Source organism: Pongo pygmaeus, chromosome 10, assembly GCF_028885625.2.
Source record: "Pongo pygmaeus isolate AG05252 chromosome 10, NHGRI_mPonPyg2-v2.0_pri, whole genome shotgun sequence".
NCBI lineage: Eukaryota > Metazoa > Chordata > Mammalia > Primates > Hominidae > Pongo > Pongo pygmaeus.
In genome coordinates, this window is record NC_072383.2 from 54345141 (window position 1) to 54370632 (window position 25492).

The 25492-nt window shown below is 44.4% G+C and overlaps 1 protein-coding gene across 16 annotated transcripts in view; it reads left to right on the forward strand.

The window, feature by feature from the left end:
* The window catches only part of RBMS2 (RNA binding motif single stranded interacting protein 2), a 94853-nt gene that overhangs the window by 38361 nt on the left and 31000 nt on the right, over positions 1-25492 (forward strand). For 15 of the 16 annotated variants that reach the window (XM_063647031.1, XM_054443660.2, XM_063647028.1 and 12 more), the window contains 8 exons: positions 2230-2396; positions 9912-9970; positions 10836-10927; positions 12631-12788; positions 22064-22143; positions 22279-22388; positions 22713-22759; positions 22935-23028. In XM_063647031.1, coding sequence (XP_063503101.1) covers positions 2230-2396; positions 9912-9970; positions 10836-10927; positions 12631-12788; positions 22064-22143; positions 22279-22388; positions 22713-22759; positions 22935-23028 — 807 coding nt within the window. The remainder of the gene's footprint in view (positions 1-2229; positions 2397-9911; positions 9971-10835; positions 10928-12630; positions 12789-22063; positions 22144-22278; positions 22389-22712; positions 22760-22934; positions 23029-25492) is intronic. The other variant, XM_063647036.1, reaches the window with a different exon arrangement.

The following is a 25492-nucleotide window of genomic DNA, read 5'->3' on the forward strand; positions in this document are numbered from 1 at the left end:
TCACAGTCTTCTTCTTTTTTTTTTTTTTTTTTTTTGAGACGGAGTCGCCCTCTCTGTCACCCAGGCTGAAATGCAGTGTCACGATTTCGGCTTACTGCAACCTCCGCCTCCCAGGTTCAAGCATTTCTCCTGCCTCAGCCTCCCAAGTAGCTGGGATTACAGGCATGCGCCACCACGCCTGACTAATGTTTGTATTTTTAGTAGAGACGGGGTTTCATCATGTTGGCCAGACTGGTCTTGAACTCCTGACCTCAAGTGATCCACCCGCCTCGGCCGCCCAAAGTGCTGGGATTACAGGTGTGAGCCACTGTACCCAGCCATAGGTCATAGTCTTCTTGACTGTGTTTTATCTTTATGAAACATATATTTATCACAACCTTCATAATTTTTTTTTTTTGAGACAGAGTCTCTTTCTGTTGCCCAGGCTGGAGTGCAGTGGTGCAGTCTCGGCTCACTGCAACCTCTGCCTCCCGGGTTCAAGCAAGTCTCCTGCCTCAGCCTCCTGAGTAGCTGGGACTACAGGTGCATGCCACCACACCTAGCTAATTTTTTGTATTTTAATAGACAGGGTTTCACCATGTTGCCCAGGCTGATCTCGAACTCCTGAGCTCAGGCAATCCACCCACCTTGGCCTCCCAAAGTGCTGGGATTACGGGCGTGAGCCACTGCACCCTGCCTCAACTAATTTTTGTATTTTTTGTAGAGATGGGGTCTTGCTATATTGCCCAGGCTGGTCTCAAACAATTCTCTCACCTCAGCCTCCCAAAGTGCTGGGATTACAGGTGTGAGCCACTGTGCCTGGACCAGTGTATTAGTATTATTGCAGAACTAGTAATTAAATGGAAATTTCAAAGTGATTCTTTTTAAAATTTATTTAACTTTTAAGTTCATGGGTATATGTGCAGGTTTGTTATACAGGCAATCTTGTGTCATGGGGGTTTGTTTTACAAATTATTTTGTCACCCAGTTATTAAGCCTAGTTACCTATTAGTTATTTTTCCTGTTCCTCTCCCTCCTCTCACCCTCCACCCTTGGACAGACCCCAGTGTGTATTGTTCCCCTTAATGTAAATATGTGTTCTCATCATTTAGTTCCCACTTTATAAGTGAGAACATGCGGTATTTGGTTTTCTGTTCCTGTGTTAGTTTGCTAAGGATAATGGCCTCCAGCTCCAACCATGTTCCTGCAAAGGACAGGATCTCATTCTTTTTTATGGCTGCATAGTATTCCATGTGTATATGTACAACCTTTTCTTTATTCAGTCTACCATTGATGGGCATTTAGGTTGATTTCATGTCTTTGCTATTGTGAATAGTGCTGCAGCAAACATACACATGCTTGTGTCTTTATGATAGAATGATTTCTATTCCTTTGGGTATATACCCAGCAATGGGATTGCTGGGCTAAATGATATTTCTGTTTTTAGGTCTTTGAGGAATCACTACATTGTCTTCCACAATGGTTGAAATAATTTACACTCCCACCAACAGTGTATAAGTGTTCCCTTTTTTCCATAACCTTGTAACCTCACTAGCATCTGTTATTTTTTTACTTTTTAATACTAGCCATTCTGACTGTTGGAAGATGGTATCCCACTGTGGTTTTGAGTTGCATTTCTTTCTTTTTTTTGAGATGGAGTCTTGCCCTATCACCCAGGCTGGAGTGCAGTGGCGTGATCTTGGCTCACTGCAAGCTCTGCCTCCCAGATTCACACCATTCTCCTGCCTCAACCTCCTGAGTAGCTGGGATTACAGGCGAGTGCCACTACACCTGGCTAATTTTTTTTTTTTTTTTTTTTGCATTTTTAGTATAGACGGGGTTTCACCACGTTGGTCAGCTGGTCTTGAACCCCTGACCTCGTGATCCGCCCCCCTTGGCCTCCCAAAGTGCTGGGATTACAGGTGTGAGCCACCATGCCCAGCCTACAGAGTGTTATCTGGGAAATCCTAATGTAAGTGCTGGCAAAAAGAGGGAAAAGGGAATAGGAAATATAAAGGATGTATTAAAAGCTACAACAGGATTTTAAGTCTTTGGGCTATCTCAGAATGTGGTGTTAGATTTCTTCTTCTCTGCTAAAATATGGAGCTAAGGAACAAACTGTGTCCAAGTGAGTGCACATTTGTGATTATATATAGTTTGGAATCATTTTTTCAAGAGGTCCAGGATCTTCCTCACTCTCCAACATGTAAATGGATAATCCTTCTACCTCTTCCTCATGTCTCCCTGCAGCCATATGTGTCATTGGCTCAGCAGATGGCACCACCTAGCCCAAGCAACAGTACACCTAACAGCAGTAGTGGAAGCAATGGAAATGACCAGCTGAGCAAAACCAACCTTTACATCCGGGGATTGCAACCAGGCACTACTGACCAAGATCTTGTCAAGCTGTGTCAGCCGTAAGTTGGAGTACATGTGGGTAGGCTTCCAGGGACAGTATAGATTTGGTTTTGAGACAGGGTCTCCTTATGTTGTCCAGGCTAGTCTTGAACTCCTGGGCTCAAGTGATCCTCCTGTCTCAGTAGCTGGGATTACAGACGCATGCCACCACTCCTGGCCTTGCCAGCTCACTTATCCTAAAAGGCAATGGCATTTTGTTTCTACTCCATAGACACAAACTTTCTCAGCAGCCTCTTAAAAAATTCTACCTGCTACTGGCCGGGTGCGGTGGCTCACGCCTATAATCCCAGCACTTTGGGAGGCCGAGGCAGGCGGATCATGAGGTCAGGAGATTGAGACCATTCTGGCTAACATGGTGAAACCCCGTCTCTACTAAAAATACAAAAAAATTAGCTGGGCATGGTGGCGGGTGCCCGTAGTCCCAGCTACTTAGAAGGCTGAGGCAGGAGAATGGTGTGAACCCTGGAGGCTGAGCTTGCAGTGAGCCGAGATCATGCCACTGCACTCCAGCCTGGGCAATAGAGTGAGATTCCATCTCAAAAAAAAAAAAAAAAAAAAAACTACCTACCTGCTACTGATATACATTATAAAGCCTTTATGTGTTTCTCTAAGGAAAGCCAGTGTGGGACTGGCCTTTAAAGCCTAATATCCAATTTCATTTCCAGCACCTCCCCCAACCTGATGGTCTTAGTGGAAAGATTGCTATCCTTACACCTTGAATAGAAAAGTCTAATATCTCTATAGATGTTAATTAGAAGGCATGAGAGAGCTGGCAGTGGGGATGGAAGAAAGTGGGACTCGCCAATCAAATCATGCCCTTCGGAGACTTTCTGCTGCTGGAGATATTCCTTGGGAATGGAGACCTCAAATTAGCAGATAAAGAAGATGGAGATAGGAGCAATTACTCTGCATCTACCCCAGGAAGACCCTTCGGAGTTCTTTTTAGTAGATTTGAATCATGGAATTGCCCAATTAGGAATGTTGGAAAAATGGCAAGAGTGCACAGATATCCAGCTCAAAAAATAATAAACAATAAAAAATAAAGTCCGGTGTATATACAAAACTGGTCCTTGGGCTGGGCGTGGTGGCTCACACCTGTAATCCTAGCACCTTGGGAGGCCAAGGCAGAAGGATTGCTTGAGCTCAGGAGTTCAAAACCAGGCTGGGCAACATAGTGACAACTTGTCTCTATACAAAATATAGTAAAAATATATATTTAAAAAATTTTTAAAACTGGTCCATTATCCCAGCTTACCTTGCTAGAAAGGTATGTAAGTGGAACTAAGGGGACTGTCTTGGACTAGTAATTTTTGAGAGGTGAGAATAAGCAGAAATGTTGGTTTATGAGGGAGTGAAAGAGTATCATATTAATATAGGTCCTTGATTTCTAAATTTTGTTTCTTGTACTAACTATAATGTGCTACAAAAATTCTCTCACCTCACAAGACAGAGAAGAATCTTTTTTTTTTTTAAGACTGAGTCTCAGCCTCCCAAGTAGCTGAGATTACAGGCGCACGCCACCACATCTGGCTAATTTTTGTTTTTTTTTGCTAGAGATGGGGTTTTACTGTGTTGTCCAGGCTGGTCTCGAACTCCTGACCAGGTGATCTGCCCACCTCGGCCACCCAAAGTGCTGGGATTACAGGTGTGAGCCACCATGCCTCGCTCAGAGAAGAATCTTGATTAGACTTTACCATATATTCATTCCTCAGTATCTGTGGGGGATTTGTTCCAGGACCTCCTCTGTCCCCCTGCGTGGATATCAAAATTCACCAAGCTCATGTCCCTACGCTTTTTTTTTTTAAGACAGGATCTTGTTCTATCACCAAGGCTGGAGTGCAGTGGTGTAATCACAACTAACCGTAGCCTCCAGGGCTCAAGCAGTCCTCCCACCTCAGCCTCTTGAGTAGCTAGGACTACAGGTACACACCACCATGCTTGGCTAATTTTTTGTAAATTTTGTAGAGATGAGATTTCATCATGTTGCCCAGGCTGGTCTCAAACTCATGCGCTCAATCATTCCTCCTGCCTCAGCCTCCCCAAAAGCTGGAATTACAGGCATGAGCTACTGAGCCTGGCCTCAAGTCCCTTAGATAAAATGGTGTAGTGGCCGGGCATGATGGCCCACGCCTGTAATTCCAGCATTTTGGGAGGCCAAGATGGGTGGATCACCTGAGGTCAGGAGTTGGAGACCAGCCTGGCCAACATGGTTAAACCCCGTCTGTACTAAAACTACAAAAGTTAGCTGGGCGTGGTGGTGGGCACCTGTAGTCCCAGCTACTCAGGAGGCTGAGGCAGGAGAATCACTTGAACCCAGAAAGCAGAGGTTGCAGTGAGCCGAGATCACGCCACCAGAAAGCAGAGGTTGCAGTGAGCCGAGATCACGCCACTGCACCACAGCCTGGGTGACAGAGCAAGACTTCGTCTCAAAATAATAAAAATAAAATAAAATAAAATGGTGTAGTATTTGCATATAACCTATGCACATGCTCCTATATACTTTAAAATTATCTCCAGATTACTTATGATACCTCAATACAGTACAAATGCCATGTAAATAAATGTTATACTGTATTGTTTAGGGAATAATGACAAGAAAAAAGTCTGTACATGTTCAGTACAGATGCAACCATCCTTTCTTTTAAAAAACATTTTAACTTTTATTTTAGGTTAAGGGGTACATGTGCAGGTTTGTTACATAGGTAAACTCGGGACTCAGGTATTTGGTGTATAGATTATTTTGTCACCTGGGTACTAAGCATAGTACCCAACAGTTATTTTTTTAGTTTTTTCTCCTTGAACCTCTCTTAGAAGAAAGACCTTTTTTTTCGTGTATATTTTCTTTTTATTTTATTTTATTATTATTATAGTTTAAGTTTTAGGGTACATGTGCACAATGTGCAGGTTAGTTACATATGTACACATGTGCCATGCTGGTGTGCTGCACCCATTAACTCGTCATTTAGCATTAGGTATATCTCCTAAAGCTATCCCTCCCCCACAACAGTCCCCAGAGTGTGATGTTCCCCTTCCTGTGTCCCTGTGTTCTCATTGTTCAATTCCCACCTATGAGTGAGAATATGCAGTGTTTGGTTTTTTATTCTTGCGATAGTTTACTGAGAATGATGATTTCCAGTTTCATCCATGTCCCTACAAAGGACATGAACTCATCATTTTTTATGGCTGCATAGCATTCCATGGTGTATATGTGCCACATTTTCTTAATCCAGTCTATCATTGTTGGACATTTGGGTTGGTTCCAAGTCTTTGCTATTGTGAATAGTGCCGCAATAAACATACGTGTGCATGTGTCTGTATAGCAGCATGATTTATAGTCCTTTGGGTATATACCCAGTAATGGGATGGCTGGGTCAAATGGTATTTCTAGTTCTAGATCCCTGAGGAATCGCTACACTGACTTCCACAAGGGTTGAACTAGTTTACAGTCCCACCAACAGTGTAAAAGTGTTCCTATTTCTCCACATCCTCTCCAGCACCTGTTGTTTCCTGACTTTTTAATGATCGCCATTCTAACTGGTGTGAGATGGTGTCTCATTGTGGTTTTGATTTGCATTTCTCTGATGGCCAGTGATGATGAGCATTTTTTCATGTGTCTTTTGGCTGCATAAATGTCTTCTTTTGAGAAGTGTCTGTTCATGTCCTTCACCCACTTTTTGATGGGGTTGTTTGTTTTTCTCTTGTAAATTTGTTGGAGTTCATTGTAGATTCTGGATATTAGCTCTTTGTCAGATGAGTAAGTTGTGAAAATTTTCTCCCATTTTGTAGGTTGCCTGTTCACTCTGATGGTAGTTTCTTTTGCTGTGCAGAAGCTCTTTAGTTTAATTAGATCCTATTTGTCAATTTTGGCTTTTGTTGCCGTTGCTTTTGGTGTTTTAGACATGAAGTCCTTGCCCATGCCTATGTCCTGAATGGTAATGCCTAGGTTTTCTTCTAGGGTTTTTATGGTTTTTTTTTCCTGTATATTTTCAATCCGTGGCTGGTTCAATCCACAAGTGGGAAACCCACAGATACAGAGGGATTTTTATTTTGCCTTTCTGAACAATTGCCTTATCTTTTGCTGTGTCTGAAGCATAAGTATAGTCAAGGGCAGCATGTAGGATTGAAGTAAGGAGCCCAAAAGGGGACTGTGGAGAGGCAGGAGTGAGGCAGGGATGAAAGAGGTGCTAGAAGAGTCCTGACTAGGAGGCTGAGCAGAGCAGGTGGGTGGAGCCCTCTGTCCGCTGTGAGCAGGGAGTTAAGCCTTTCTAGGAAGGATGTTTCTCATGCGTAGAAGGACTTCCTGCCTTTGTCCCAGTTGTCTCTCCCTGGGTTGTAGAGGAAGTAAATATTGCTGGATCCTAAAGTCTGGTATGTGGGAAGGAGAGACGTGGAGTCTAGGACTGGAACTCCTGGTTCTTGGAGGGGCTCCTTCAAGGAAGCAGCAGCAGTGACCCAGCTGTTGCCAGCTGCAGTGGAAATTCTGAGCTCAAAGTCTCAGCTGCTAGACCACAGCAAGCTCCACCCTGGGGCCTTCATAGGGATAGCAGCACTTGTGTCCTCTGCCCCACAGTCAGACTTCTCATGAGTCCCTCCCCTGCCTAAATTTGGGAATGAATCCAAGTATGTAGCCTGGAAGGGCTAGGATAGCCACATCCATCCTCACCCTCCTTTTAATGTGTTCTGTTCCCAGCTTTCAGGGCATTGCTTGGCTTATTCTGTCTAATCCTTTGGATCACAGAAGTTCCACTAAAAAAGTCAGTGAGATGCCGCCAAGGAGTGAAAACAAATCAATCATCATATGTTCGTTAGGGATGGAAGGAGAGATGGGAAAATTGCTTGTTTGGGGTATTATTCTCAAATTCATTCCCTGACAACTATTTTCAGTTAGCTCTTGTACTTCTGACTTTGTTAGTGATTTCTGTTCTGTCTCTTTAATATTTTCACCCTCCTGGAGTGGAATGTTGAGGCTTTTTTCTAGTGGAACACCTCTAATATAATCCCTGATCTGTGATACACTACTATTCAAGTTTTAGAAGTTCCAAGTGACTCTGCTACCAAATTATAATTTTCAGAAAGTTGAAAAACACAACTGTTAGGCTGGGCACAGTGCCTCACACCTGTAATCACAGCACTTTGGGAGGCTGAGGCAGGTGGATCACTTGAAGTCAGGAGTTCGAGACCAGCCTGACCAACATGGTGAAATACCATCTCTACTAAAAAATACCAAATTAGCTGGGTGTGGTGGCGCATGCCTGTAATCCCAGCTACTCCAGAGGCTGAGGCAGGAGAATCGCTTGAACCCGGGAGGCGGAGGTTGCAGTGAGCCAAGATAACGCCACTGCACTCCAGCCTGGGCAACAAGAGTGAAACTCTGTTTCAAAAAACAAAAAGAAAGAAAATACAACTGTCATGCAAATATAAAATGAATATGTGTCAAAGATTTTTATAACTCATTAATGAGGGAACCAGCAGGATGGCAAAATGAGTTCAAAGAGCATTTGAGGAACTATTTATAGGAAATAAAGAAAGAATGTTGGAATAGGATTGCTACATTAGATAAAAAACTGGTTTATGTCCTATAGGATAGTAAAGCCACTAACCTTTGCAATTATTTTATCTACTGCACAGAAATAATTTGCATTTTTACTGGACAAAAATCTATAAGTTGGCCAAGTGTGGTGGCTCATGCCTATAATTCCAGCACTTTGGGAGGCTGGGGCGGGTGGATCACCTGAGGTCAGGAGTTTGAGACCAGCCTGGCCAACATGGTGAAACCTCGTCTCTAGTAAAAATGTAAAACTTAGTTGGGTGTGGTGGCAGGCGCCTGTAATCCGAGCTACTCGGGAGGCTGAGGCAGGAGAATCACTTGAACCTGGGAGGCAGAAGGTGCAGTGAGCCGAGATCGCGCCATTGCACTCCAGCCTGGGCAACAAGAGCAAAACTCCGTCTCAAAAAAAAAAAAAAAAAGAAGAGGAAGGAGAAGGAGGAGAAGAGGAAGAGGAAGGAGAGGAAGAAGAAGAAGAAAGAAGAGAAAGGATATGCAGCCCTTTGACCTTATCACCAAAATTTAGATGGATTTTGTTTATCAGATGATTTTCTTAGAGCTGGGCATGGTGGCTCTCAGCTGTAATCCCAGCACTTTTGGAGGCCAAGGCAGCAGGCTTGCTTGAGGCCAGGAGTTAAAGACCAGCCTGGGCAGCATAGTAAGATCCTGTCTCTACAAATAATTTTTAAAATTAGCCAGACATTGTGGTACACACCTTTGGTCCTCAGGAGGCTGAGGCAGGAGAATTGCTTGAGCCCAGGAGTTCGAGGCTGCAGTGAGCCATGTTCACACCACTGCACTCCAGCCTAGGCAACAGAGCCAGACCCTGACGTGCACACACACGCAATTTTTTTTTAATACTACAGTTCCCACTCCCCTCCCTAACACTCTCAAATCTTGACAATGAGAAATAGAGGTCTTAGAGTAAGGCAAAGAGATACTAAAGTTGAGGTTCCTTGAATATAATAATAATAGCAATTAAAATTTTTAAGTGCTTACCATGTGGTAGACATTAATGATTTGTGTTTATTAACTCAATTCACACTCCTAACAATCCTATCTCCATTTTACAGATGATGAGGCTGAGACACCAAAAGGTTCAATGACTTGTTCAAGATCACACATAGCTAAAAAGTGGCAGAACCAGGATTTGAACCAAAGCAATTTGGCTCAGGTTGACCTTCAATTAAAGGAGTCAGTGGAGGGGTGATGGAAACAGGATATCAGAGAAGAAAAATGTCTATAGTTTTTTCATAGGATCAGTGGTGTTTTCCAAAAGAAAATAAGTAATGGCAAGGATTCTTTTTAGTCCTCAGGGAATTCCAGCCAGAGCTCTGCCTCTACACACTCTTTTGTGTGGACATTGCCAAGCTTCTTTCCCCAAAAGACAGTCATCTCTTTCCAACTAGTGTGTGAGTCTTAGCTGGGAAAGAAGAGAGAAATGTGTTGGTATTATAAGGACTACAGTTACCTTATTTCTTTTAGGTACCTTTGGGGAGGATGGGTTTATATGAAGTGTGGCATTTTTAACCCATTTCTTTTTTTTTTTTGAGATGGAGTCTCGCTCTGTCATCCAATCTGGAATGCAGTGGCGCCATCTTGGCTCACTGCAACCTCTACCTCCCAGGTTCAAGCAAATCTCCTGCCTCAGCCTCCCAAGTAGCTGGGACTACTAGCGTGACGCCCAGCTAATTTTTGTATTTTTAGTAGAGATGAGGCTTCATCATGTTGGCCAGGCTGGCCTCAAACTCCTGACCTCAAGTGATCCTCCATCCTCGGCCTCCCAAAATTCTGGGATTACAGGCGTGAGCTACTGCACCCAGCCCCCATTTCTTTTTTATTTTTATTAAGGTTTAAGTAGGAAAAGTTAGATCATGGAAAGGGCATGGATTTGTCGAGATGTCTGAATCTCTGTCCTATTCTTAGTCTCTGCCCCCAGATTATTACTTTGCGTTTTCCTCTCCCTTAGATATGGCAAGATTGTTTCCACTAAGGCCATACTGGACAAGACCACAAACAAATGCAAAGGTGAGAGAACAACTTCCTTCGTGTTGGAGAGCACCAGTAAGTGAGGCCATCCCTTGACACTGCCCTTTACTGCTGAGAGTCCTGAGTCTACAGTGTCAGCGAGAAGTCCCTGAAATTTTTAGGCTTAAAAGATTAGGAGATATTTAGATTCTTTGGTGACCAGATAGCTAGAGCTGAAAATGCTGTTTAGGGGCCCCAAGGCCAGAAGACTGTACAAAACACCTTTGAGTCTACTGAGATTATTTTGGACTTTGTATTTCCCTGGATGATGTGGTAGAAGTGGGTAAGTGAGATTTTCTTCTGCTTAGCAAAGCCATGTAAATGCCTTTTTTGGGGAGTGTTTTGGTGGGTGTTATTTTCTGAGGGTGAGTAGTTTTATTGGGGTTTTGAGCAGTTCTAGATAGAGCTGGAAGAGTGGAAGGAAGACAAAGGGCTATAGGTTGGAGTGGTGAGGGTCTTCTTCCAGCAGGTGGCTGGTGGTCTGCTCTGGAGAGGCTGCATTCCCTACATGCCTAGCATTTCTGGGATATATCAAGAAAAGAGGGGAGTGAATTCTTTTAGAGGTATAGGGGGGCTTTGGGTTATTAGAAGAGCCTAGTTCCTGAAACCTCAAATTTCTTAAGGGGGAGGGAGAAGGGCAGGGACACCAGAGTAGCTCATTGCCTTGGCATTCTTAGCCACAAAGTAGATCACATCTCAGGGTTTGAGGAGCATGTGGATAACTACCTGAAACCTCTCAATAGCTCTTTCTCCCTCCCATTTCTGTTACATGGATCATAACTCTTCCTCTGTCTCCTGAAAAGCCTGGACCTCTCTATGTTCCTTACACCTCCCACTTCCTAGTGATGCTGTTTCTCTGTTCCAGGCTATGGCTTTGTAGATTTTGACAGCCCTTCAGCAGCACAGAAAGCTGTAACAGCACTGAAGGCCAGCGGTGTACAGGCACAGATGGCAAAGGTAAGGGTACTACCCTATGTCTGTTCCTCCAAGGGGTTTGTGGTTAGCACCAAAGTTCCAGTTCTAAGGTTTCCAGAGGGCTTAAGAACCATGAAATTGAGTGGGCAAGGGCTATCCGCGGTGCTTTCTAGACAGTCCATGAGCACCCCTGGCTGCTGGAGGAAGATGTATTCAAATTCTATGGCAGGTAGCTCTATCAGCTCTCTTCCTCTCACCAAGTTATTGGCAGCAAGAAAGGTAAGGTGGCCTCTTCCAGTACTCCTGCTGCTTCCCTATGTTCCCTATATTATTCACCCTGGCCCCACTTCCCTACCAGACAGCTTGTGGTGGTTTTGCAACATTCTCTGAACAAGTCAATTGTGCAACTCAGAATTTCAGAACAATGCTCTCCACCTCCTAATGTTGTTCCGCATACGGGCCGGGTAGTGGGCTGGGGAGGCAGGCGGGAAGCCACATCAAGGGAGGAAACTGTCTCTTCTCCTCAGATCTGTCTGAAACTGCTGTCTTCACCTAGACTACTAGAAATCTAGAAGCTTTTCTCTCACTTCTTCTGTTAGGTGGGATTGTCCCCTTGCCTTTCTATTTTATTTTATTTATTTATTTATTTTGAGACAGAGTCTTGCTCTGTCACCCAGGCTGGAGTGCAGTGGCGCAATCTCGGCTCACTGCAAGCTGCACCTCCCAGGTTCACGCCATTCTCCTGCCTCAGCCTCCCAAGTAGCTGGGGCTACAGGCACCCGCCACCACCCCAAGCTAATTTTTTGTATTTTCAATAGAGACAGGGTTTCACCGTGTTAGCCAGGATGGTCTCGATCTCCTGACATTGTGATCCACCCACCCCAACCTCCCAAAGTGCTGGGATTACAGGCATGAGCCACCACGCCTGGCCATCCCTTTGCCTTTCTGAAGCTGTTATGAGTATTTATTATACATAGAGCTTGTGAGGCAGGCCTGCTAGACACCTTTTCCGTAATGGTTAAAGAAAAGGAAAACAAAAGGAAAAGGCAGAAGAGGATTAAGGTTGCTGGTGACCACTGTTTAGGGCAGAGTGACTGCTTAAATTCTTAAAAATACAACTATTGGATGATATTGCCATTTTGCACATTCTGTCCCCTGGAAGGGCTCTCCTACCTCTTCTTCCAGGAGTAAAACCCTCTGACAAAAGCTCAAAGGTTTAGGAGCCTTCAGGGTCCTAGGAGACTATAGCTTTCAGGGCTCCGTGGTGACCCAGTGAACTCCGCATCTGGCTCTTTCCCTGTTCCCTTCTCCTCTCCTCCTGCTCTTCCTCCATCAGGGAGTGAACAGGAATTCCTACTTAGAGGATTCTGCGTGGCCGGAAGAGAAGTGGGGAGGGGCTGCTCAAAACAAGCCAGCCAAGGAGCAAGGCAGTCTGAGGGAATCCAGCTTCTGGGACTGGCTGCTGGGGGAGAGCGGGAATGCTGCTCTGCCTGTTTCTAAAAGAGACAGCCAAACACCATTTATGACTTGCATGATGGGCTTGTATAGTACTAGAAATATTAAATCTGCACTTCTCGTCCTGGAACTCAATATACAACCCGTGGTAGTGGGACTGGGTGTTAACAAATAGAATAATCTTTGTTTATGTAGGACCCTTCTTTTCTGAAATGTCATTTGTGAGGAGGGCTGAGGGTGGGAGAGAGATAAGAGATGTGAGCCTCATTTTCTCACTGTTATTTCCATAGCAACAGGAACAGGACCCCACAAATTTATACATCTCAAACCTCCCACTGTCAATGGATGAGCAGGAACTGGAGGGGATGCTGAAGCCCTTTGGCCAGGTTATCTCCACCCGTATCCTTCGAGATACCAGTGGGACCAGCAGAGGTGTTGGCTTTGCAAGGTGAGGATGGCAGGAGTGGGGAAATAATGAGGTTAATAACAAATGTCACTTGGGGGTCACCAGAAAACAAAATCTGTGCCTTTCCCACACAAGGTCAAAATACTTTACTATTGTTCAAAAATACTTGATGGTAAGTCAAAAGTTCATTTTAGGCCAGGCGCGGTGGCTTACACCTGTAATCCCAGTACTTTGGGAGGCCAAGGCAGTCACATCACCTGAGGTCAGGAGTTTGAGACCAGCCTGGCAAACATGGTGAAACCCCGTCTCTACTAAAAATACAAAAATTAGCCAGACGTGGTGGCGCATGCCTGTTATCCCAGCTACTCGGGAGGCTGAGGCAGGAGAATTGCTTGAACCTGGGAGGCGGAGGTTGCAGTGAGCTGAGATCATGCCACTGCACTCCAGCCTGGGGAACAGAGTGAGACTCTGTCTCAAAAAAAAAAAAAAAAAAAAAAGAAGTTCATTTTATTATAGGTTACAATACTCAAAAACCCATTAGCCCCTACCTAAATTTTTTTTATAAAGATGAGGTTTTACCGTGTTGCCCAGGCTGCTCTTGAACATCTGGGCTCAAGTGATCCTCCTGCCTCAGCCACCTAAGCAGTTGGGATTACAGGCATGAGCCACCACACTCGGCTAAACTCCCTACTACTTCCTGCTACTCTAGGCTTTGTTCCTTTAATCCAGACCCAACCAGAGTAAAAAATTCTGTATATTCTTATAGTTTATTGAGTATTTCTCATCTTGTTGTCTCATTTAATCTTTACAACATCCCTATGAGATAAATATTCTCTATCTTATGAATGAGGAAAGTGAACTCTTCAGTAGAAATGATTTGCCCAGGGTCTTACAGGAGTGGGTGTTAGAGCAGAGCCCTGATCCTTCTGGCTTTGAGAGTAGTAGGATGAGGTAGAAGTTTTTGATCTTCCTTTTCAGATCTGTTGGGAGACCTCTATTCCATAACAATTCTGCACCTGTGATATCAGAGTTGTGAGCCTTGGTTCACTCTCTGAAGTGGAGATTGATTCGGATGAGTAATTTTCCCACAGTATTCCCTATACCTGCAGTTTTTTTTCCAGGTGCCCTTCTTTGGGCTTTGGTATCTGCCCTCACTGTCGTAAGGCATCAGCCTCCCTTAGCCCACTTATGAAATGGCTCTGCTTGTATTTAAGATTTTATTTGAAAAGAGATTCTTTTGACTTTTTTTTTTTGTAGTTTCAAAATGACTGGACTAAGTGAGCTAAGCACCCTTTTTTGCTTTATAATACCTTGTCTGGTCTGTGAACACCCCCTTACTCTGAGTGTTTCAGACCTTGTGAACAAGAAATATTTTCTCTTGGTCGGGCGCGGTGGCTCACGCCTGTAATCCCAGCACTTTGGGAGGCTGAGGCCGGTGGATCACTTGAGGTCAGGAGTTTGAGACCAGCCTGGCCAACCTGGTGAAACCCTGTCTCTACTAAAAATACAAAAATTAGCTGGGTATAGTGGCAGGCTCCTGTAGTCCCAGCTACTCAGGAGGCTGAGGCAGGAGAATCACTTGAACCCGGGAGGCGGAGGTTGCAGTAAGCTGAGATCGCGCCATTGCATTCCAGCCTGGGCGACAAAGCGAGACACCATCTCAAAAAAAAAAAAAAAAAAAAAAAAAAAAAGGAGAAGAAAAGAAATAGTTCCTCTTCCTCAGCTGACTCAAGCTTAGTAGCACCACCTGCTGGCAATCCCGTGTATATCTAAAGGAGAGTTCCTGGGCTTGGGACCATCGAACTTATTTTGCAGGTTGAGCAGAGGTTCTCAACCTTTCTCAGTTTGTGGCACCCTTAGTTATCTAATAGTTTTTCACCCTAGACCAAAAGAAATACCTAACAGTTCAATTTATTGAGTAACTGAATGGTCCACACTTTTTTTTTTTTTTTTTTTTTTGAGACGGAGTCTCGCTCTGTCGCGTACCACAGGTGCGTACCACCACGCCTGGCTGTTTTTTGTTGTTGTTGTTGAGACGAAATCTCACTCTGTTGCCCGGGCTGGAGTGCAATGGCACAATCTTGGCTCACTGCAACCTCTGCCTCCCGGGTTCAAGTGATTCTCCTGCCTCAGCCTCCTGAGTAGCTGGGATTACAGGCGCCCGCCACCATGCCCAGCTAATTTTTGTATTTTTAGTAAAGATGTGGTTTCACCAGGTTGTCCAGGCTGGTCTCGAACTCCTGACCTCAGGTTATCCAGCCGCCTCAGCCTCCCAAAGTGCTAGGATTACAGGCATGAGCCACTGCGCCCAGCCAGTCCACACAACTTTTTAAAAAAATTTCCTGACAGCAGTAACTTCATGGTCCATACAGCTTAAGAAGTGTTTATACTTTAACAACTTTGTAGCTGTTTGAAAAAATAATACACAAACATTGAAAGAGAGCATGTCTTTATTTCATTCTAACTATACTTACTAATGGAATATGTGCCTGTTGGAATTGCACAACTTCTCAAAATTTGGTATCAGAATGGACACCTACACACTCATTTCCTGTTACGTATTGGTTTTCTTATGGTATTTGCTTTTGCCATAGCAACTATTTAAACCTAGCTTTGTGAAAATATAATGTTATCTATCAAAAGGATTGTAGGGGAAACTAATGTTGAAGCAGTGAACAATTTTGAGTTAGTAATGCACACATTCTCCAACAGATATTGCTGTTTTTCTTCAAAGAGTTAAAATAACCCTCATTGTGCCCCTCTGAGTTCACCACAGCCACCCACAGTGCCTGAGAGCATGGTTTAGGAACTGTGGCTTTAGAGGCTTTTGAAAAACTATGAAATCTCTTGTATGTTTCTATGTTAATGTCTACAAGTTTTCTTCATATATTCAGATTCATGCAAAGTATGATTTCCAGCAAATTATAAGTATTGGCATTTAAAATAAAACTGTTACCTCATTTAAAAATGTATTCAAATGAGATCTAAATATCATAGCAATCTGATACACAAATCATTCATTTAAAAAATACCTGACTTTGGCCGGACTCGGTGACTCACGCCTGTAATCCTAGCACTTGGGAGGCGGAGGTGGGAGGATCATGAGGGCAGGAGATCGAGATCATCCTGGCTAACACGGTGAAACCCCGTCTCTACTAAAAATACAAAAAAATTGCCGGGCGTGGTGGCGGGCGCCTGTAGTCCCAGCTTACTCGGGAGGCTGATGCTGGAGAATGGTGTGAACCTGGGAGGCAGAGCTTGCAGTGAGCCCAGATCACACCAAGGCGCTTCAGCCTGGGCGACATGCACTTCAGCCTGGGCGACAGAGTGAGACTCGTCTCAAAAAAAAAACTGGACTTTGGGAGGCTGAGGCGGGCAGATCACTTGAGCTCAGGAGTTCAAGACCAGCCTGGGCAATATGTGAAACCCCATCTCTACAAAAACAAAACAAACAAACAAAAAAATTAGCTGAGCATGGTGGCATGTGCCTATAGTCCCAGCTACCTGGGAGGCTAAGGTGGGAGGATCACCTGAGCCCAGGAGGTCAAAACTGCAGTCAACCATGATCACACCACTGCACTCTGGCCTGGGCTACAGAGTAAGACCCTGTCTCAATAAATAAATCAATACAGGAATATGGGTAGGGCTGGAGGCAGATGGGGTGGGTCTTGCCCTGGGGATGGAGCTATGGGCCCATAGGACCCCCAGCCACTTCCTAGTCCCCCTTACCCCTACACCCCCCCTCAAAAAAAAAGGGCTATTTTTTAAAAAATTTAAATACAGTAGTCTCGGCCGGGCGTGTTGGCTCACGCCTGTAATCCCAACACTTTGGGAAGCCAAGGCGGGTGGATCACCTGAGGTCAGGAGTTCGAGACCAGCCTGACCAACGTGGAAAAACCCTGCCTCTACTAAAAATACAAAATTAGCTGGGCATGGTGGTGCATGCCTGTAATCCCAGCTACTCAGGAGGCTGAGGCAGGAGAATCACTTGAACCTGGGAGGCGGAGGTTACGGTGAGCTGAGATCACGCCATTGCACTCCAGCCTGGGCGACAAGAGCAAAACTCCATCTCAAAAAAAAAAAAAAAATAGAGTTGTCCCCCCTTATTTATGGTTTTACTTTCTATGGTTTCAGTTACCCACAGTCAAGTGAAAATATTAAATGGAAAAGTCCAGAAATAGTTACAAAGTTTTTAAATTGTATGCTGTTCTGAGTAGCATGATTAAATTTCAGGCCGGGCTCGGTGGCTCACGCCTGTAATCCCAACACTTTGGGAGGCCGAGGCGAGCAGATCACTTGAGATCAGGAGGTCAAGACCAGCCTGGTCAACATGGTAAAACCCCATCTCCATTAAAAATACAAAGCTAGCCAGGCGTGGTAGTGTGCACCTGTAGACCCAGCTACTTGGGAGGCTGAGGCGGTAGAATTGCTTGAACCTGAGAGGCAGAGGTTGCAGTGAGCCGAGATCACACCACTGCACTCTAACATGAGTGACACAGTGAGATTCTGTCTCAAAAACATAAATAAATAAAACATTTCATGTTGTCCGCTCCATCCCACCCTTTGTCCAAAGTATCCACACTGCAAATGCTACCCACCCATTAGTCACTTAGTAGCCATTGTGGCCATCAGATGAAAAAGCATAGTGTATCTAGGGTTTGGTACTATCCATGGTTTCAGGCATCCACTAGGGGCCTTGGAATGTATCTCCTGAGGATAAGGGGGGACTACTATAGTCATAAATCTCATATCATTCTTAGATTCCTTTTTTCTTCTTGATCTTGTGTTTCTATTCCATTTCTCTATAGAATTTTGTTTCTATTCCATTTCTCTATAGAATTGTATTCTAGTGTAAAATATTTTTATAAAATCTTTATGGATCATCTTGTCATACTTCTCTGCAACAAAAATATGTATATAAATTAAAAATTTTGGCCAGGCATGGTGGCTCATGCCTGTATAATCCCAGCACTTTGGGAGGCTGAGGTGGGCGGATCACTTGAGGTCAGGAATTTGAGACCAGCCTGGCCAAAATGGTGAAACCTCATCTCTACTAAAAACATAAAAATTAGCTGGGTGTGTTGGTGGGCACCTGTAATTCCAGCTACTCAGGAGGCTGAGGTGAGAGAATCACTTGAACCCGGTAGATGGAGTTTGCAGTGAGCTGAGATCACACCACTGCACTCCAGCCTGGATGACAGAGTGAGATTCCCAAAAAAAAAAAAAGAAAGTTATCTTTACAATGATGAGCTCACAATTGCCCAGACAACATAAATATATTAAAATGTTCATACAAGGCCAGGGGCAGTGGCTCACGCCTGTAATCCCAGCATTTTGGGAGGCCAAGGTGGGTGGATCACCTGAGATCAGGAGTTGGAGACCAACCTGGTCAACTCGGTGAAACGCTGTCTCTACTAAAAGTACAAAAATTAGCTGGGCGTGGTGGCAGGCGCCTGTAATCCCAGCTACTCAGGAGTCTGAGGCAAGAGAATCACTTGAACCCAGGAGGCGGAAGTTGCAGTGAGCCAAGATCGCACCACTGCACTCCAGCCTGTACAACAAGAGCGAAACTCCATCTCAAAAATAATAATAATAAATAAAATAAAATAAAATGTTCGTACAAAATTATTATTATTATTATTATTATTGAGACAGGATCTCACTTGGTTGTGCAGGCTAGAGTGCAGTGGTACGATCCTGGCTCACTACAGCCTTGACCTTCTGGGCTCAAGTGATCCTCACACCTCTGCTTCCTGAGTATCTGGAACTATAGGCCCCCACCACCATGCCTAGCTAATTTTTTTGGGGGGGATGGTGGGGGCAGCAAATTTTTTAATTTTTTAATTTTTTTTTTGGAGATGGAGTTTCACTCTGTTGCCCAGGCTGGATTGCAGTGGTGCAATCTTGGCTCACAGCAACCTCTGCCTCCCAGGTTCAAGCAATTCTCCTGCCTCAACCTCCCAAGTAGCTGGGACCACTGGCACATGCTGCCACGCCCGGCTAATTTTTTGTATTTTAGTAGAGACTGGGTTTTACCATGTTGCCTAGGCTGGTCTCAAACTCCTGAGCTGAGCTCAGGCAATCCGCCTGCCTCGGCCTCCCAGAGTGCTAGGATTACAGGCGTGAGCCACTGCACCTGGCCTAATTTTTTAAATTTTTTTGTAGAGTTGGAGTCTCACTGTTTTGCCCAAGCTGGTCTTGAATGCCTGGGCTCAAGCAGTCCTCCTGCCTCAGCCTTTCAAAGTGCTGGGATTTAGGCATGAGCTACTGTGCCTGGCACACATTTTTTTTTTTTTTTTTTTTTTTTTTTTTTTGAGATGGCGTCTCGCTCTGTTGCCCAGGCTGGAGCACAGTGGTGTGATCTCAGCTCACTGTAACCTCCGCCTCCTGGGTTCAGGCGATTCTTGTGCCTCAGCCTCCCAAGTAGCTGGGATTACAGGTGCACGCCACCATGCCCAGCTAATTTTTGTATTTTTAGTAGAGACAGGATTTCATCAGGTTGGCCAGGCTGGTCTCGAACTCCTGGCCTCAAGTGACCCACCCACCTCGGCTTCCCAAAGTGCTGGGATTACAGAGGTGAGCCACCGCACCCAGCCAAATTATTTTATAGAAGTAAATTTTATTGCATATACAGAAGCATCTATGACATGGATAGGTTTTGTTTTGTTTAGATTTTTCTAATTAGGTCAGGTAAGCATAAATTAATATTGTTTATTACTGTAACAAGGGAGAGTTTAATGCCAGTTCTGTTTCTGCTTTTTGTTTTTATGCTGAGAAACCTTGTTCTCATAAAAAGTAGATGGGAATGGAAAGAATTTTGTTAAAACAGGAATTTTAAAAATTTCTTCTGGCCAGATGTGGTGGCTTGTGCCTGTAATCCCAGCACTTTGGGAGGCCGAAGCAGGCGGATCACTTGAGGCCAGGAATTTGAAACCAGCCTGGACAACATGGTGAAACCCCATCTCTGCTAAAAATACAGGAATTAGCCAGGCATGGTGGGACATGCCTGTAATCCCAGCTACTCGGGAGCTGAGGTAGGAGAATCGTTTGAACCTGGGAAGAGGAGATTGCAGTGAGCCGAGGTTGCACCACTGTACTCCAGCCTGGGCAACAGAGCGAGACTCCATCTAAAAAAACAAACAAAAAATCCTTCTGAATTATATGCCAAGAACCAAGGTGTTCTGTCATCAAAATTGATTTTTTATGTGTGAATTGACGACTTGCTAAAGTCCCCCAACTTTGTTGTTTCTAAAGAATTGGAAACCATTTGAGAGGAGCTATTATAAGAGGGGACTTCAGCCTTGATCATTAGCCATCAGGAACTCTCCCTCAGGAAGATCAGATTTAACAGTTTTTGAGAAAGTTGAGATTCTGAAATGCTCCACGGCCTGCTTACCCTTTGGAAAGACTGTAGGGGGTAGAAGTACCCAACAGAAGACCACAGCTCTACGATACCTAATGTGTGGTTTTCTCTAAAAGGCTCAATTTGAGGACTTTTAAAAATATCTTCTTTTGGCCGGGTGCAGTGACTCACGCCTGTAATCCCAGCACTTTGGGAGGCTGAGGCAGGCAGATCACGAGGTCAGAAGATGGAGACCATTCTGGCTAACACGGTGAAACCCCGTCTTTACTAAAAATACAAAAAAAAATTAGCCGGGTGTGGTGGCAGGCGCCTGTAGTCCCAGCTTACTCGGGAGGCTGAGGCAGGAGAATGGTGTGAACCCAGGAGGCAGAGCTTGCAGTGAGCCGAGATCGCGCCTGGGCGACAGTGAGACTCAGTCTCAAAAAAAAAAAAAAAAAAAAAAAAATCTTTTATAGGAATGGTTCATATTTCTGGTGGTCATTGGCACAGAAAATGTGAGTCTTACTTTAAATATGGAAATAGATTAAATATACTGAGTTACTTTAAATATGGAAATAGGTGAAAATACTGTCCCTTATAATTTGTAGAGCGCATTTATATACATTATCTCCTTTGATCTACACAACACCATGTAGTAAGGTAGATGGATGTTATCTCTAAAGCACAAATAAGGAGTGAATCAGAGGGATTTTTTTGTTTTGTTTTGTTCTTTGTTGTTGTTTTTGAGACGGAGTCTTGCTCTGTCGCCTAGGCTGGAGTGCAGTGGCGTGATCTCAGCTCACTGCAGCCTCTGCTTCCTGGGTTCAAGCAATTCTTCTGCCTCAGCCTCCCGAGTAGCTGGGACTACTGGCATGCACCGCCATGCTCAGCTAATGTTTTTTGTATTTTTAGTAGAGATGGGGTTTCACCATGTTGGTCAGGATGGTCTTGATCTCCTGACCTCGTGATCTGCCCGCCTCAGCCTCCCAAAGTGCTGGGATTACAGGCGTGAACCACTGCGCCTGGCCTTTTTTTTTTTTTTTTAACACGGATTCTCGCCCTGTTGCCCAGGCTGGGTGCAATGGTGTGATCTCGACTCACTGCAACCTCTGCCTCCCAGGTTCAAGCGATTCTCTCACCTCTGCCTCCCGAGTAGCTGGGACTACAGGCAAGTGCCACCACTCCCGGCTAATTTTTGTATTTTTAGTAGAGATGGGGTTTCTCCATGTTGTCCAGGCTGGTCTCAAACTCCTGACCTCAAGTGATCCGCCTGCCTCAGCCTCCCAAAGTGCTGGGATTACAGGCGTGAGCCATTGCACCCCGCCGATCAGAGGGTTTTTGTGAGTGTCCTAACTCACAGAGCTCTGGGTGGCGCACTGGTGCTGGAATCTCAGTCTTCTGATTCCTTATTTCTTTTCTCCAACAAGAAACTAACTCAGTAGACTCCAACATTCCTTTTTCTATCACTATGGGCCATGAACTCTTTCTTACTGCTTTTTCCTTCCACAGATTCATGAAATATTAATGATATTATCAATAGCTAATTAGACTTTGACCTTAATTACAACAAGAAGCAAAAAATAAATATTGGCAAATACTTAGCTTGTACAATTTTATCAAATTAAAGGAACAATTTTCATTCAGAATTTTCTAATAAAAAATAATGGTAACAACCTCTATTTCTTGTATTCTTATTTATATGGCAGACACAAGAGAGGGCCCATGTTAATAGTCTGAAGACCGCCATTCTTCCTATGAGGATCCCATACAGGGACCAGTTGAGAGAACCTTCATTACAAGCTGGGGTTACCTCTTCAAGAACCTTGAATTTGTGTGGCAGACACTCTGTGTTTCTGTAGTCGTAACATTCGGAGCAGTTGTGGGGCTGGGAACTTAGAGCTTTGCTTTCTCTTTCAATGTGTACAGAGCACAGATCCTGGAGAAGCTAGAGCCTAACCCCTCTTATGCTCCTTAGGATGGAGTCCACAGAGAAGTGTGAAGCCATCATCACCCACTTTAATGGAAAATATATTAAGACACCCCCTGGAGTACCAGGTGAGGCATCTGGGGCTCAGGCTGAGAGGGCCACAGGTTGTTACTTCCAGTGAAGATTCTGGAGCAGCTTTGCATGAGTGTGCCCGGGCCACATGAGGTGGGACTCAGCTGCCCATCTGCCTTCTCTCTCGGCAGCCCCATCTGATCCCTTGCTTTGCAAATTTGCTGATGGCGGGCCAAAGAAACGACAGAACCAAGGAAAATTTGTGCAAAATGGACGGGCTTGGCCAAGGAATGGAGACATGGTAAGAGGACCTCTGAGGAGACAGGAGTACTAACGATATTAAAGTGGAATGGAGATGATCATGGCATGATTTCTGTGAGCTTAGGTGGAAAGCTTGAGAGCTACAGTATGTAATTGAGAAATGCTGGCTGTTAACATACTGCCAGTTTGTTCTCGAGTGTGGCTTTCTGGCCTGCACAATCAGAAAAACTCTGAAACAGCTGTAGTGGGACTTGTCCAGGCTTTAATTTGTTAAACTAAAACATTCCCAGCCTTGGACATTCTGGGCCAGCTCCTATTCTCACTCAAGGGCTCACAATGTGAACACTGTGTTCTTTCTTTATAGGGCGGCATGGCCTTGACCTATGACCCCACCACAGCTCTTCAGAATGGGTAAGGTTTTATATAATCAAGCCACCTGAAAATGATAATGGCCTGTGTCCAGACACTCAAATGCTTCATCTTGATTCTATTTGAAAGTCAAGGGAACGTTGGCTGTGCCTATCAGTTGGGGCCCTTCCCTTGTGGTTTCCTGTGACTCAGTACTGATTGAGGTTCCTTCCCACAGGTTTTACCCAGCCCCTTATAACATCACCCCCAACAGGATGCTTGCTCAGTCTGCACTCTCCCCATACCTTTCCTCTCCTGTGTCTTCATATCAGGTATGTTCATGCCTGAAAAATGGTGTGGTGGTTTTCCCTACTACTGTGCTTTAAGTGAAGTAATATAAGGCTAGGAACTACTTGTTTTTTGTTTTTTCTTTTAATCATATTACACACAATTTTACATAACAGTGTAAAAGATGATCTGTGCGTGCAGTCGTATATATGGTATACAGTTTCAATGGTGTCCTCTTACTCTCCCTCCACCACCTCCACAAGTGAACTCATGTTAATGTCCTACTGTGTAGCATTTTGTCATATTTTTTCACATGAATATACACATATGTATAGCATTTGGGGAGTTGTTTATTTTACAAAAATTGGACCAGATTAAATATATTTTTTACATTCACTCATCTCACTTAACAGTATCCTACACCAGTGATTCTCAAAGTGTGGTCCCTGAACAAGCAGCATCAGCATCATCTGAGAATTTTTAGAAACAGAAATTTTGGACTCCCCTCTAAATCTACTGAATTACAAACTCTAAGGATGGGGCCCAGCGATCTGGGCTTTTGTTTGTTTGTTTGTTTTAAGAGGACGTCTCGCTCTGTTGCCCAGGCTGGAATGCAGTGGTGCAATCTCGGCTCACTGCAATCTCCGCCTCCTAGGTTCAGGCGATTCTCCTGTTTTAGCCTCCAGAGTACCTGGGATTACAGGCATGCGCCACCACGCCCAGCTAATTTTTGTTTTTTTAGTAGAGACGGGGTTTCACCATGTTGACCAGGCTGGTCTCAAACTCCTGACTTCAGGTGATCTGCCCACCTCAGCCTCCCAAAGTGCTGCACCACGCCCAGCCGTGATCTGGGTTTTAACAAGCCCTCCAGGTGATTCTGTTGCAGCTAATGTTGAGATCCTCTGCTCTAATTTTATCTTTTTTAATGGTTGCATTATATTTCATGCTGCAGATATGCCAGAATTCTTTAGCTATACCCAATGGGGGCATTCACTTAGATTCGTTTTTTTGCTGCTATCAATAATGCTCCACTAAACACCCTTGTGCTATATTTTTATATATGAGTGCTTCTATTTCTGGGGGCTAGAGTCCTAGGAGTTGGATTGCTAGGTTGAATGCTGTATGGATTTTCGGTTTTATAGATGTTGCCAGATTGCTTTCCACAAAGGCTGTGTCACCTCACATTTTCACCAGCCATGTATGAAAGTACCCATTTCCCTCCAGGCATAGGTGCTACTGCTCTTTTAAAATTGTTACTGTCTTGCTGGGCACGGTGGCTCATACCTGTAATCCCAGCACTTTGGGAGGCCGAGGCAGGTGGATCACCTGAGGTCAGGAGTTCGAGACCAGCCTGGCCAACATGGTGAAACCTAGTCTTTACTAAAAACACAGAAATAAGCTGGGCATGGTGGCGGGTGCCTGTAATCCCAGCTACTTGTTAGGCTGAGGCCAGAGAATTGCTTGAACCCAGCAGGCGGAGGTTGCAGTGAGCTGAGATCGCATCACTAAACTCCAGCCTGGGCGACAAGAGTGAAACTCTGTCTCAAAAAAAAAAAAAAAATTGTTCCTGTCTTGACGAATGTAAAGTACATTGTTATTTTAATTTGCATGTCCCTTACTATAGGTGAATTTAACCATTTCATTTGTCATATTTTGATTGGCTTCTCTCTGATTGCTATTCATATGCTTTGCCCATGTTTCTATTTGGTTATTTGTTCTTTTCCCATCAACTTATAAAAACTCCATGTAAGTATTAATCTTCTAAATGTTATCTTTGTTACAAATTTTTTTCCAATTTTATTTTTTGGCTGTTCAATTTGTGGTCCTCAAACTTTAGTGATGTATCAGAATCATGTGGAAAGCTTAATGAAACCTGGGTTGCTGGGCATCACACCCAGTTTCTGGTTTAGTAAGACGGGTGGAAGACAAGAATTTGCATGTCCAACAAGTTCCCAGGTGATGCTGCTGCTACTGCTGCTGGTCCAGGGACCATACTGTGGGAATCACTAGTTTTTGCCATATAAAAGTTTAAAATTTGGCCAGGTGTGATGGCTCATGCCTGAAATCCCAGCAGTTTGGGAGGCAGAGGCAGGCAGATCACTTGAGCTCAGGAGTTCGAGACCAGCCTGGGCAACATGGCAAAACCCCCGTCTCTACAAAAAATACGAAAATTAGCCAGGCGAGGGGGTGCATGCCTGTAATCCCAGCAACTCAGGAGGCTGAGGTGGGAGAATTGCTTGAGCCCGGAGATTGAGGTTTCAGTGAGCTGTGATCGCACCACTGTACTCCATCCTGTGCAACAGAGCAAGACCATATCTCAAAAAAAAAAAAAAAAAAAGTTTAAAATTTGTATATAGTTAAATTTGTCTTTTTCTTTTATAAATAACTTTTGAGGCCAGGCACAGTGGCTCACGCCTGTAATCCCAGCACTTTGGGAGGCTGAGGAGGGTGGATCACAAGGTCAGGAGATCGAGACCATCCTGACTAACACGGTGAAACCCTGTCTCT